The sequence below is a fragment of the Salmo salar genome, chromosome 01 (genome assembly GCF_965601325.2).
Source record: "Salmo salar chromosome 01, fSalSal1, whole genome shotgun sequence".
Lineage (NCBI taxonomy): Eukaryota > Metazoa > Chordata > Actinopteri > Salmoniformes > Salmonidae > Salmo > Salmo salar.
Genome location: NC_138291.1, coordinates 33061470 through 33073475, shown reverse-complemented (window position 1 = coordinate 33073475; position 12006 = coordinate 33061470). Strand labels below are relative to the sequence as shown.

The window sequence follows — 12006 nt, the reverse complement described above, 5'->3', positions numbered from 1 at the left end:
AATCCACTGCCCTACATTCTCTGTGTTTTATGCTTGTTATGAGTTATGTCAATTCCACTTCAATGTTATGGAATTTTTATTAGATCATATTTTATGCCCAAATCCTGAATTAAATTAAATGAACTGGACACATGTTATACCCAATTTTTGTGGCACTTAAATGTCCTCATTGTATTGGGTAAAAAGTTTAATTACACCCCAAAAATAACGCTCCCACATTCACTTTGCTTGATTGCATATTATGTTGGTTTATCTTTTCCAATGAATGAGTTTTCTTCTTTCTCTATTTCAGGATTCTATCAATGCCTTCGTTCTAGATCTAGACTACCCTGCCCTACGGAAAAACAAAAATGTAGAAACCTTTTTAAACAGATGTAAGTATGTTTGGTAATAGTACAGATGTATGTGTGAATGTGTGTGTGGATGGCTGACTCCTCTCTTCTCCATGCAGATGAGAAGGTGATGGGGCACCTACGGGACTTTCAGATGAAGTCTGAGGACTTTGACAGGGTGAAGGTGATCGGCAGAGGGGCATTTGGGGAGGTTCAACTGGTGAGATGTATTTATTTTTGTATTTCATCAAGATGTGAAACATCTGCGTATTGCGTAAACCACTTAGTTTTGACTCTCCCTTTGTGTCTTTTTCCGTCTCTCTTTCTGTCTCTTTAATTCCTTTGTTTCCCCCAGGTTCGACACAAAGCCTCTCAGAAAGTGTACGCCATGAAGCTGCTGAGCAAGTTTGAGATGATAAAACGCTCTGACTCAGCCTTTTTCTGGGAGGAGAGGGATATTATGGCCTTCGCCAACAGTCCCTGGGTCGTACAAGTAAGACCTCACACACACACACACACCTATATACTCAACCGGGATTCGACGGACCAGGCAATGTTTTTCCACTCCTCAGTTGTCCAGTGTTGGTGATCGCCTGCCCACTGGAGCCACTTCTTCTTGTTTTTAGCTGATAGGAGTGGAACCCGGTGCAATAACCCATCCGTGACAAGGACCGATGAGTTGTGCGTTCTGAGATTCCGTTCTGCACACCACTGTTGTTCTGCGACCTCTCATCAACAAGCTGTTTTCAACCACAAGACTGCCGCTGACTGGATGTTTTTTGTTTGTCACACCATTCTCGGTAAACCCTAGATACTGTTGTGTGTGAAAAGCCCAGGAGGCCGGCCGTTTCTGAGATACTGGAACCGGCGCACCAGGCCACGCTCAGTCACTTAAGTCACTCGTTTTGCCCATTCTAACGTTAAATCGAACAGTAACTTAACATCTTGTTGCCTGTCTGCCTGCCTTATGTAGCAAGCCACGGCCACGTAACTCACTGTCTGTAGGAGCAAACCATTTTCGTGAACGTGTTGGTGTACTTAATAAACTGGCCACTGAGTGTATAATATATTGTATAACAAGACAGGACAAAAACATATTTTAAAACGATCTACACAAACCATATCAAACCAGAATAGTGTGATGGAAGATAACCCTGTAACTTGTATTGTCTTTGCTTTCTGATCTGTGTCTAGTTATGCTGTGCCTTCCAAGACGACCGTTACCTTTACATGGTGATGGAGTACATGCCTGGAGGGGACCTGGTGAACCTCACCAGTACCTACGATGTGCCTGAGAAGTGGGCCCGGTTCTACACGGCCGAGGTGGTCATGGCACTGGATGCCATCCACTCCCTGGGTTTCATCCACCGTGACGTCAAGCCTGACAACATGCTCCTGGACCGCCACGGACACCTCAAACTGGCCGACTTTGGAACCTGCATGAAGATGGACTCTGTGAGGACCACATTTTCCACTTATTCCAGCTGTGCAGTGTGCTAAAGAGAGCATTACTCACAATACTTACAGCGGAATAGCTTATGTCTAGCTGTGCTCTAAGTTAACACTTATTTGATAAGTGCTCATTAAAACTTAACTGTATATACTTGATGATTCATACTTGGTTGGCTTGATTGAGAAAGTGTATCTAACTGAAGGATTGACTGGTTACAGACTGGGATGGTGCACTGTGACACAGCGGTTGGCACTCCAGACTACATCTCTCCTGAGGTTCTAAAGTCGCAGGGTGGAGATGGTTACTACGGACGGGAGTGTGACTGGTGGTCTGTAGGGGTCTTCATCTTCGAGATGCTAGTCGGTGAGTTGGGCTTGTCTAAATCCTTGGTGTTTATGTTCCCGGTCTTTGTTTGTCTCAAAAATAATGACTCAATCTTAGTTTACACTAACTGAAGATATATCAAGTCTGCCTATAAAAAGATATTGAAGAACTTGTAAGCAAATTGCTTATAAGTAAACATAGTGTAATTATTTCTGTGCTATGTTCCCATTAGGTGACACACCATTCTATGCCGACTCCCTTGTTGGAACATACAGCAAGATCATGGATCACAAGAATTCCCTCAACTTTCCAGATGACGTAGAGATCTCCAAAGACGCCAAAAACCTCATCTGTGCCTTCCTGACAGACAGGTAACAATGATATTAAGAATATTAACCACAGTTACAGGTTTAAACTTCAAGTTACAGTTTGCAAAGTCATTTTTGTAGCAGTCTGACCGATATCCAGACTATATTCAGATGGAGCTATCCCAGCTTTCTCCCTGACAACCAACATACAGTTGAAGTCGGAAGTTTACAAACACTTAGGTTGGAGTCATTAAAACTAGTTTTTCAACCACTCCACAAATTTCTTGTTAACAAATTATAGTTTTGGCAAGTTGGTTAGGACATCTACTTTGTGCATGACACAAGTCATTTTTCCAACAATTGTTTACAGACAGATTATTTCACGGTATCACAATTCCAGTGGGTCAGAAGTTTACATACACTAAGTTGACTGTGCTTTCAAACAGCTTGGAAAATTCCAGAAAATGATGTCATGGCTTTAGAAGCTTCTGGTAGGCTAATTTACATAATTTGAGTCAATTGGAGGTGTACCTGTGGATGTATTTAAAAGGCCTACCTTCAAACTCAGTGCCTCTTTGCTTGACATCATGGGAAAATCAAAAGAAATCAGCCAAGACCTCAGGAAAGAAATTGTAGACCTCCACAAGTCTGGTTCATCCTTGTCTCCTAGAGATGAACGTACTTTGGTGCGAAAAGTGCAAATCAATCCCAGAACAACAGCAAAGGACCTTGTGAAGATGCTGGAGGAAACCGTTACAAAAGTATCTACATCCACAGTAAAACGAGTCCTATATCGACATAACCTGAAAGGTCGCTCAGCAAGGAAGAAGCCACTGCTCCAAAACCGCCATAAAAAAGCCAGACTGTAGTTTTCAACTGCACATGGGGACAAAGATCATACTTTTTGGAGAAATGTCCTCTGGTCTGATGAAACAAAAATAGAACTGTTTGGCCATAATGACCATCGTTATGTTTGGAGGTGAAAGGGGAAGGCTTGCAAGCCAAAGAACACCATCCCAATCGTGAAGCACAGGGGTGGCAGCATCATGTTGTGGGGGTGCTTTTCTGCAGGAGGGACTGGTACACTTCATAAAATAGATGGCATCATTAGGAAAGAAAATTATGTGGATATATTGAAGAAACATCTCAAGACATCAGTCAGGAACTTATAGCTTGGTCGCAAATGGGTCTTCCAAATGGACAATGACACCAAGCATTCTTCCAAAGTTGTGGCAAAATGGCTCAAGGACAACAAAGTCAAGGTATTGGAGTGGCCATCACAAAGCCCTGACCTCAATCCTATAGAAATTTGTGGGCAGAACTGAAAAAGTGTGTGCGAGCAAGGAGGCCTACAAACCTGACTCAGTTACACCAGCCCTGTCAGGAGGAATGGGCCAAAATTCACCCAACTTCTTGTGGGAAGCTTGTGGAAGGCTACCCGAAACGTTTGATCCAAGTTTAACGTTTGATCCATTGCCTTTAAACAATTTAAAGGCAATGCTACCAAATACTAATTGAGTGTATTTAAACTTCTGACCCCCTGGGAATGTGATGAAAGAAATAAAAGCTGAAATAAATAATTCTCTCTACTATTATTCTGACATTTCACATTCTTAAAATAAAGTGGTGATCCACAGGGAATTCTTACTAGGAGTAAATGTCAGGAATTGTGAAAAACTGAGTTTAAATGTATTTGGCTAAGGTGTATGTAAACTTCCGACTTCAACTGTAAGTCTATGGCCCTTTATTTGGTTTTTAGGGAGGTGCGACTGGGCCGCAACGGGGTGGAGGAGATCAAACGGCACCCCTTTTTCAAGAATGACCAATGGAACTTTGACAGCATCAGAAACAGTAGGTGTCTCTGCCGTACAGCCAAGTGCATTTTATTTATTTATTTGATCATATAAGATCATCCTGGTACAATGGAAAACATATTACATATGGTTACCTAGAAATTACATAAATAACATCAATGTTTCCTTCTTTCTCTCCCTCCCACCTCTCCTCCCACTCTCCCTCCCACTGTTTAGCGGCGGCTCCTGTGGTTCCAGAGTTGAGCAGTGACATTGACACTAGCAACTTTGATGAGATAGAAGATGACAAGGGTGACGTGGAGACCTTCCCTACTCCTAAGGCTTTTGTGGGAAACCAGCTTCCTTTCGTCGGCTTCACTTACTTCAAGGAAGACCAGTAAGTCTTCAGACTTCATGTCTTACTATCACAGTCCTTCCTCATCATGGACAGTATTTTTTACTTAGTAACTCATGTGTAGGGGATGTCTAAGTTTCACACAAGCTTTGATTATGTTAAAAACTCTGAAAGTGTGTATTAATGTGTGTATGTGTGTGAGCTGTTAGTTCATCATCAAATACCAATGTGTTTCCTCCAGGTTACTAAGCGGTGTGAATAACTCTACAGTTGTGACCGTGAACTCAACAGCCTTGAAAGGAGAGGTGGGTACCTACTTGCCTGTCATATACCTATAGTTCTCTTTCAATTATTTGTTTTGATATCACATGTGGCGGATTTGCAAGGATCACCTACTCTCGTAAGAACCTATCAAAAGCATCTGTTGGAGACACGGGTAGAGTGGTCAATGAGGTGAGCCCCTCACCTTCCTTAAAAGGAGCCACTCTCCCGCCCTCTGGTTATTCTCGCTTCTCTTCCTCATGAAGATAATTAACATTACTCTCTAGTGCTCAGATCGACTGGATGCCTGTTTTCCTGCTTGACTGCTCACAAGTGAACCGTGAAGGATATCTCTGCCTAGTGTAGGTCTCGAGAGGTTGAGTACTGACCAGAAGGTTTTCGTTCTGTGTAGAAATTACTTTTCTACTTCTGTCTCTGTTGGTAGCTTGCTTCCCGGCTAGCTATTGAGAGACTGTTAGCCCACTCTGCAAGGCTAACTTGGGAAGCTCGCCGTACCTGCAACACGGTAGCATCGCTAGCTCCCTTTTCTCATCTAGATTAAGCTACGTTCACCCATTGCGTTAACTAGACCGTCCGTCTCAGCCTCATGGCTCCTTCAGTCGCAGGAGCACACTATCTGAAGGCTAACTTTGCCCCTGCACGGTTTCCTTTAGCTAGCACTGAGCTAGCTACGGTTACTGCTAGCTAATGCCACACTAGCCTCGTGGCTATAGCGTTCTACTTTGCTCATTATTGCTAGCTGTTAGCCGCAAGGCTTCTAACTAGCTAGCTTATTACACCATTTACACAATATATTTTTGGCTAGCCACCAGCCGCAAAGCTTCTAACTATCTAGGCTACACCATATACACGTTACTCTTACAACCGGCATCTTGCTGTCCCCCTAGGAAGCCTTGTTCCTTAATGGCAGAATACAATGTCTGGTAGAGGGGGGTGAGGGATTTTAGAGCCCTGCTGGCATTGAGGGCTATAGCCTGGACCATGGTGGGAAGGATCTTCTCATCCACTATGGCTCTGTTGAACAGGGGCCCGAAAAAACAATGGCCACTATTATCCCGTCCTAGGCAGAGCCATGCCCAGCACTTGAACCCCCACGTTCTTGTGCTTGTGGTTCCATGATTGCGGGGAAAGGTTCCAAACCTCTGTGCATCAATAAGGAACATCCCCATGAGAGGCTCGACGACCCTGAGTCCTGTGAGCACTGCAAACTGCTGACAAGGGCAGGTCTGAAGAAGAAGCTTTAAATGTGCTTCTATATCGGTAGCCCCTCTCTCCTCCAAGCCAACAGCGACAGCTGTGGCTCAGCTCCCCTCAACCATGCCCATTTGGAGCGAGGCCTCAACTCCCTCCCTTCACTGTCTGACTATGTAGTGTCAGGGGAAGGCGAGTTAGGGGATGACGAAGGAACTAATCTCACGGATATCCTCGAGATAACTCAGGAGATGGGGGCTGACCTCGTTCTCCCGCCCTCTCAGGCCCTGAGAGCAGTGGAACTGCCCCTCCTCCTTTGGAGTTTGGGCTCCTTCATCTCTGCAAACAAGCCGCGGCCAGACTCGGCATTGAGTGGCCGTCTCCTGTGGGATCTCAGGGTCTGTTAAGGGACTCCTTTCTCATACAGCGTCAATTTAAAATACCTGCTCCACACATTACCAGTTTGCCTTAGGGAAGCTAAGAGCTAGTGGGATAAACCCCTAACTAGCTAAATTCTTGCTAGGGGTATCCCGAGCCTGGACATATAGAAGAATCCGAGTTTAGCAACCCTCCCACGGTGGAGCCGTCACTGGCTGACCATCTCAGCCCCTTGCGTCATGTTACTAAAGACCTACTGGATGCCCCAGTGACACTCAAGGAGTTGTTCGGGCTCGCTGTTGCCGCCATGCGGCAGAAGTGTGACATGCACAAGAATAAAGGCGAAGCCCGTGGCAGCCGTTGGTTCCTGCATCTCGCCTCACTGCTAGGAAGGGGTAATAAGCTATCCTTGGGGGACTGAGGTCCCTGGTGACGCAGCAGTCCGGCTAGGCCCCTAAACCACTCCGGCTAGGCCCCTGAACCAGGCCAAACCTGTAGGGAAGCAGGCCAAACCTTACACTGCAGCCGCAACAAAGATTCACCTCTCTAACCCTCCTAAGGGAGATAAGAAGGGCTGGACAACCTAGGGCGGCTTAGAAGGATGGTGTGCAAGGCCTATGGCTCTCTGCCATACCGTTTAATGTTTTCTGCTCGTTCCCCTCTCCAAGTTTCGCAGCAGTGGGAAGGCAGGGCTGCGTTGCGACAACCCTATTCTCAGGCCCCCCCCCCCTCCCGCCTTCTCAGATTTTCTGGAGGGGCAGTAAAGTCAGCACGTGAGCCCCCCCTCCGGTCTCACCGACATACGGAGCAGGACGGCATTCTGTCTTTCGACATCCACTGTGGCCCTTTTTGCGTATTGTGTGAGGAATTTTTGCCTCTGACTGCTATGGCACAAACTATCACAGTCAAGCCAGCTCTGGTATGCGTCGATGCCGCTTTTCCCACCAGAGGGCGCTGCGACTTTATATAACAAGGAAGGGGAACTCGAACCACATTTGCTTCCTTGTTCTACAGGAGAGTAGGTTTCCAGGGCTCACTGTGAAACCCCCTTAGCCCTTTATATGATTCTGAGGGGTGTTTTTCCCCCCCTCTACATTGAGCTAGAGATCAGTCAAAATAGTGGGATGGGGCGCCCTCACCAGGCATCAGAGCCCCAGACTGCTATCTGGTACTCCTGAGTCCACAAAGCTTCGGCTTTTCTTCGTCCAGTTTTTTACTGCGATTGGTTCACGCAGCCGGGCCACTGCTTGCTTTGCCTCCCCATCCTACGGTAGCGAGTGGCTGAGGAGATATCTTTGCTCTTAACAACCCTCCCCATGGAGCAGGGCCAAGACATACCAGTTATGTAGCTGTCCTACTGCCCAGGATTAGGAATACTGCACTGCAGTTGTTTCCTTCTTCCTACAGCTATATTGCCTGACGTCTTACGTCATGGCACTGGCTACTCCAGAGAGAGCCCTCTTTCCGCATCTATTTAGGCTGCAGTCTGGTTGAAGCAAAAACCCTATGAGGGCCCTGGGAGACCCTATCCCAAAAGACGGTGACCATGCCGTTTGGGGTGGGAGAGCTGACACCAAGGAAAAATTGGGTGTAGAATCCTATTTACCAAGTCGGCTTGTTGTTGTGTGTTCTATGTGTGAGAAATATTCCTCTCGAGGCGCATTCAAGTTACAAGTGCCATAGGGAGGGAAACTTGCATTTCGACAAGCAGCACAACAATCCTTGCAATCGTCTTTCCAATCCTACTAGTTTCTCAACTCCTAAATATGCATGAACTGCACAATTTTAAATCCTGAGTTATTTTTTGGGTTCAGCAGCAGCATGATTAAGCATGTGAGTGCATAGGGGAGAGTGGGGATAAATGTAACACAGGTCAATTTTAGGGTAACTTGGGGAAAAACACCACCCTACCTCCATTTTTTCGGAGTGATTCAAATAATTGTGATGAGACAGATTACATGTTTTATTTTAGCAACATTAATGGCAACCAGGGAAAGTGTTGGAGGGAGGGTGGGTTACCCCGGGTAGCAGTTTATCCCAAGTTACCCTAACAGGTAGGCCTACATTATATTCACTGTGTTGATATCATTATTTGGGGACACAACATTTATTAACATGATTCTAACTAGTTAAAAGATCACATTTGGGATCTGTAATGATTAGCCCTATAGGGTAAATGCAGATAGGCAACCCCATGCTTCAGCCTATTTATTTATAGCCATTCTGCTACATCAGCTGAGCTACAGGTGATCATTCTTATTGCTAATAGCATACCTGATCATATGAACTATGCATAAGCTATATTCATGTTCCATTATGTTAATCATTTTACCCGTATGTTATTAGGCTCATTTCTGGAGGTGGAAATTCTGTTTTAGATGGTGTCAGCATAATTTTATTTTCATTCATTTTGAAGTTTTAATGTCCTTTTAAAAAAATCACCAGAATTTATCTTCTCCGTCCTTTATACATGGAAATTCTCCAGGGTGGGTCCCCGGACCCCCAAAACAGGGTTGAATGGGTGGTCCCTCTCCCCCCTTGTTTTAGTGGTGCGGGGTCCCCCACTGCTACATATTTTTCTATAGGAAACACTGCCTCTCCTACAGAATAGTTTACCTATTGGACACTGTTCTTGGGGCATATCTCATTAATTGGGAGAGTGGCTCCTTTTAAGGAAGGTGAGGGGCTCACCTTATTCGCCACTCTACCGGTCTGTCTCCAACAGACACTTTACATAGGTTCTTCCGAGAGTAGGTGATCCTAGCGAATCCCCCACGTGAGATATCTCACTCATAATATCAGAGAACCGGAGTTACAGAAGTTACCTAAGTTATGTAATTATATTTTCTAATGCAACACTATAATAACAATGTCATAACAAGTCATAATAATATAATTCCTTTGTTTGGCTCAAGAGTTATACACAATAATCTGTCAAGTTCTTAGCGCTACTGAAACACTTACGAGGCTTTCCTTCAGTAGCTAAACAACAAGCTAATCCCGTGAAAGCTGTCAGCTCATTGACTTCTGTGCTGACTGAAATTGTTTTGCAGAGCAAATTAAATGTATTTCTTATCTGTTGCAGGATATTGTGATGTTAAGTGTTCTCTCTCTCTTTAAACAAAGCTCTTCTGAATTGATTTCACTTGATTATGGCTTTGAAAAAACAAGGTAAAATTGTGGTAAAATGATACGCTCTAGTTTTAGAGCAGAATCCAGGTGAAGTGTATTGTAACAGTTGCGCCGCCTCCTTCCCCTCTTCCTCAAGTCGGCCAAGCTACAGAAGAAACTCCACCAGCTGGAAGAGCAGCTCAATAATGAGATGCAGACCAAAGATGAGCTGGAGCACAAGTGCAGGTAGACACGACATGCCCTGGCCTCATACACACACAATACACCTACTACTATTACTGACTTGCTATGTGAGTTAGTCATGTTCTTTATGATATGGGGCGATGAGAATAGTACCATGGACTATGTTCTCTTCCTGTAGAACTTCCACCAGTCGTCTAGAGAAAATCTCCAAAGAACTTGATGAAGAGGTGAGAACTTTGGAGCTACAGTAGCAATATAGCATACCACTATAGCACACAACTGATTAAAAAATGTCAACCAAGAAATAATTAGTTGTGCACTTCCAACACTGACCTTTGGTGGTACATTGACAGACGAGTAGCAGAAAGGCTCTGGAGTCGAGTCTGAGGCAGCTGGAGAGAGAGAAGGCTCTACTGCAGCACAAGACTGTGGAGAGCCACCGCAAGGCCGAAAGCGAGGCCGACCGGAAACGCTGCCTGGAGAACGAGGGTGAGACCGCTGGCTGAACACACACACACACACACACACACACACATACACACACACACACACACACACACACACACACACACACACACACACACACACACACACACACAGTATACTTTCATATCTAACTTGTGATGTGATCTGCAGTCAACAGCCTCCGAGACCAGCTGGACGATATGAAGAAAAGAAATCAGAACTCGCACATATCCAACGAGAAGAACATTCACTTACAAAGACAGGTGTGGTTTTTCGCTGTATAAAATAACTTGCCTGTGTGTTTATGTGCATGTGTTTACATTTGTGATTGGAATGCACGTGATTGAAATGCACATTACAAAGTGTGACTAAGTGATTTGTTATCCAGCTGGACGAGGCCAATGCTCTATTGCGTGCGGAGCAGGAGGCGGCTACGCGGCTGAGGAAGGCCCAGACGGAGGCAGGCAAGCAGGTGCAGGCTCTGGAGGCCGGGGGCAGAGAGCTGCAGGACAAGTGCTGCCTGCTGGAGCGCTCCAAGCTCACTCTGGAGAAGGAGTGTATCGGGCTGCAGGCAGCACTGGAGGCTGAGAGGAGAGAGCACAGCCAGGGCTCAGAGACCATCGCAGACATGCAGGGTTAGTGGGGATTTTGTTTGTGTGGGAGAGACTGTGTGTGTTTATTCACAGTATGATTTAGCCTTTGGTGACATTTCTCTGTCTCTGTAGGGCGAATCTCAGGGCTGGAGGATGAGGTTCGGCAGGTGAGACAGGCCCTATCCAAAGCAGAGACAGAGAAGAGACTACTACAGGAGAAACTCACCGACCTGGAGAAGGTAAACTTCCACACCTTCTTATGCTCTCACCCTCTCTATTTTATGCACTCTCACTTTCTAACCTTCTCTCTCTCTCTCTCTTCTACTCTCCCGTAGGAGAAGAGCAGCAAGGAGATAGACATGACGTACAAGCTGAAGGTGTTGCAGCAGGGGCTGGAGCAGGAGGAGGCGTCGCACAAAGCCACCAAGGCACGGCTCGCAGACAAGAGCAAGATTGAGTCGATCGAGGGCGCTAAGTCTGAGGCCATGAAGGGTAAGGCCCTTCCTGAGTTATCAGGTATGACAAAGGACAGGAATCCGTCTTCGGTAAAGAAACTAGACTGTGGTCAGCAGGGTCAAATCCAATTCAATAAATAATTATTCTCCCTCTCTCCCCTTCCCCCAGACATGGAGCAGAAGCTGCAGGAGGAGAGGGCGTCCAAGCTGCGTGTGGAGAACAGGATGTTGGAGCTGGAGAAACACAGCAGCATGCTGGATTGTGACTACAAGCAGTCCCTACAGAAACTGGATGAGCTCCGCAGGCACAAGGAAAGGCTCACCGAGGAGGTGAAGAACCTGACTTTGAAGATCGAGCAAGAGACCCAGAAGCGCAGTCTGACCCAGAATGACCTGAAGGCCCAGAACCAGCAGCTCAACACCCTGAGGACCTCTGAGAAGCAGCTGAAACAGGAGGCTAACCACCTGCTGGAAATCAAACGCAGCCTGGAGAAACAAAACCAGGAGCTACGCAAGTCAGTCAACATTCAGACTCTTTTTTTTTTCTCATTTTTTTATATTTTACCTTTGAATTTTTAGCAAGTAATAACGCTGAGAGAAAGTGTCAACACAATAAAACAATAAACTGAAAGGATTCATTTGCATTTGTCTCCACAGAGAAAGGCAGGACTCGGACGGCCAAATGAAGGAACTTCAGGACCAGCTAGAGGCTGAGCAGTATTTTTCTGTAAGTCTGCTGCAACAATTAATTTGATTGTCTTT

General features: G+C 45.6%; 1 protein-coding gene across 4 annotated transcripts in view; it reads left to right on the top strand.

Moving 5' to 3' along the window:
- rock2a (rho-associated, coiled-coil containing protein kinase 2a) overlaps positions 1-12006 on the top strand; it is a 45563-nt gene that overhangs the window by 25813 nt on the left and 7744 nt on the right. For 3 of the 4 annotated variants that reach the window (XM_014192141.2, XM_014192150.2, XM_014192160.3), the window contains exons 2-19: positions 293-374; positions 452-552; positions 688-825; positions 1527-1787; positions 2004-2148; positions 2342-2480; positions 4177-4268; positions 4448-4607; positions 4807-4870; positions 9685-9773; positions 9910-9958; positions 10085-10220; positions 10368-10459; positions 10585-10831; positions 10922-11028; positions 11125-11305; positions 11414-11759; positions 11902-11971. In XM_014192141.2, coding sequence (XP_014047616.1) covers positions 293-374; positions 452-552; positions 688-825; positions 1527-1787; positions 2004-2148; positions 2342-2480; positions 4177-4268; positions 4448-4607; positions 4807-4870; positions 9685-9773; positions 9910-9958; positions 10085-10220; positions 10368-10459; positions 10585-10831; positions 10922-11028; positions 11125-11305; positions 11414-11759; positions 11902-11971 — 2499 coding nt within the window. The remainder of the gene's footprint in view (positions 1-292; positions 375-451; positions 553-687; positions 826-1526; positions 1788-2003; positions 2149-2341; positions 2481-4176; positions 4269-4447; positions 4608-4806; positions 4871-9684; positions 9774-9909; positions 9959-10084; positions 10221-10367; positions 10460-10584; positions 10832-10921; positions 11029-11124; positions 11306-11413; positions 11760-11901; positions 11972-12006) is intronic. The other variant, XM_014192157.3, reaches the window with a different exon arrangement.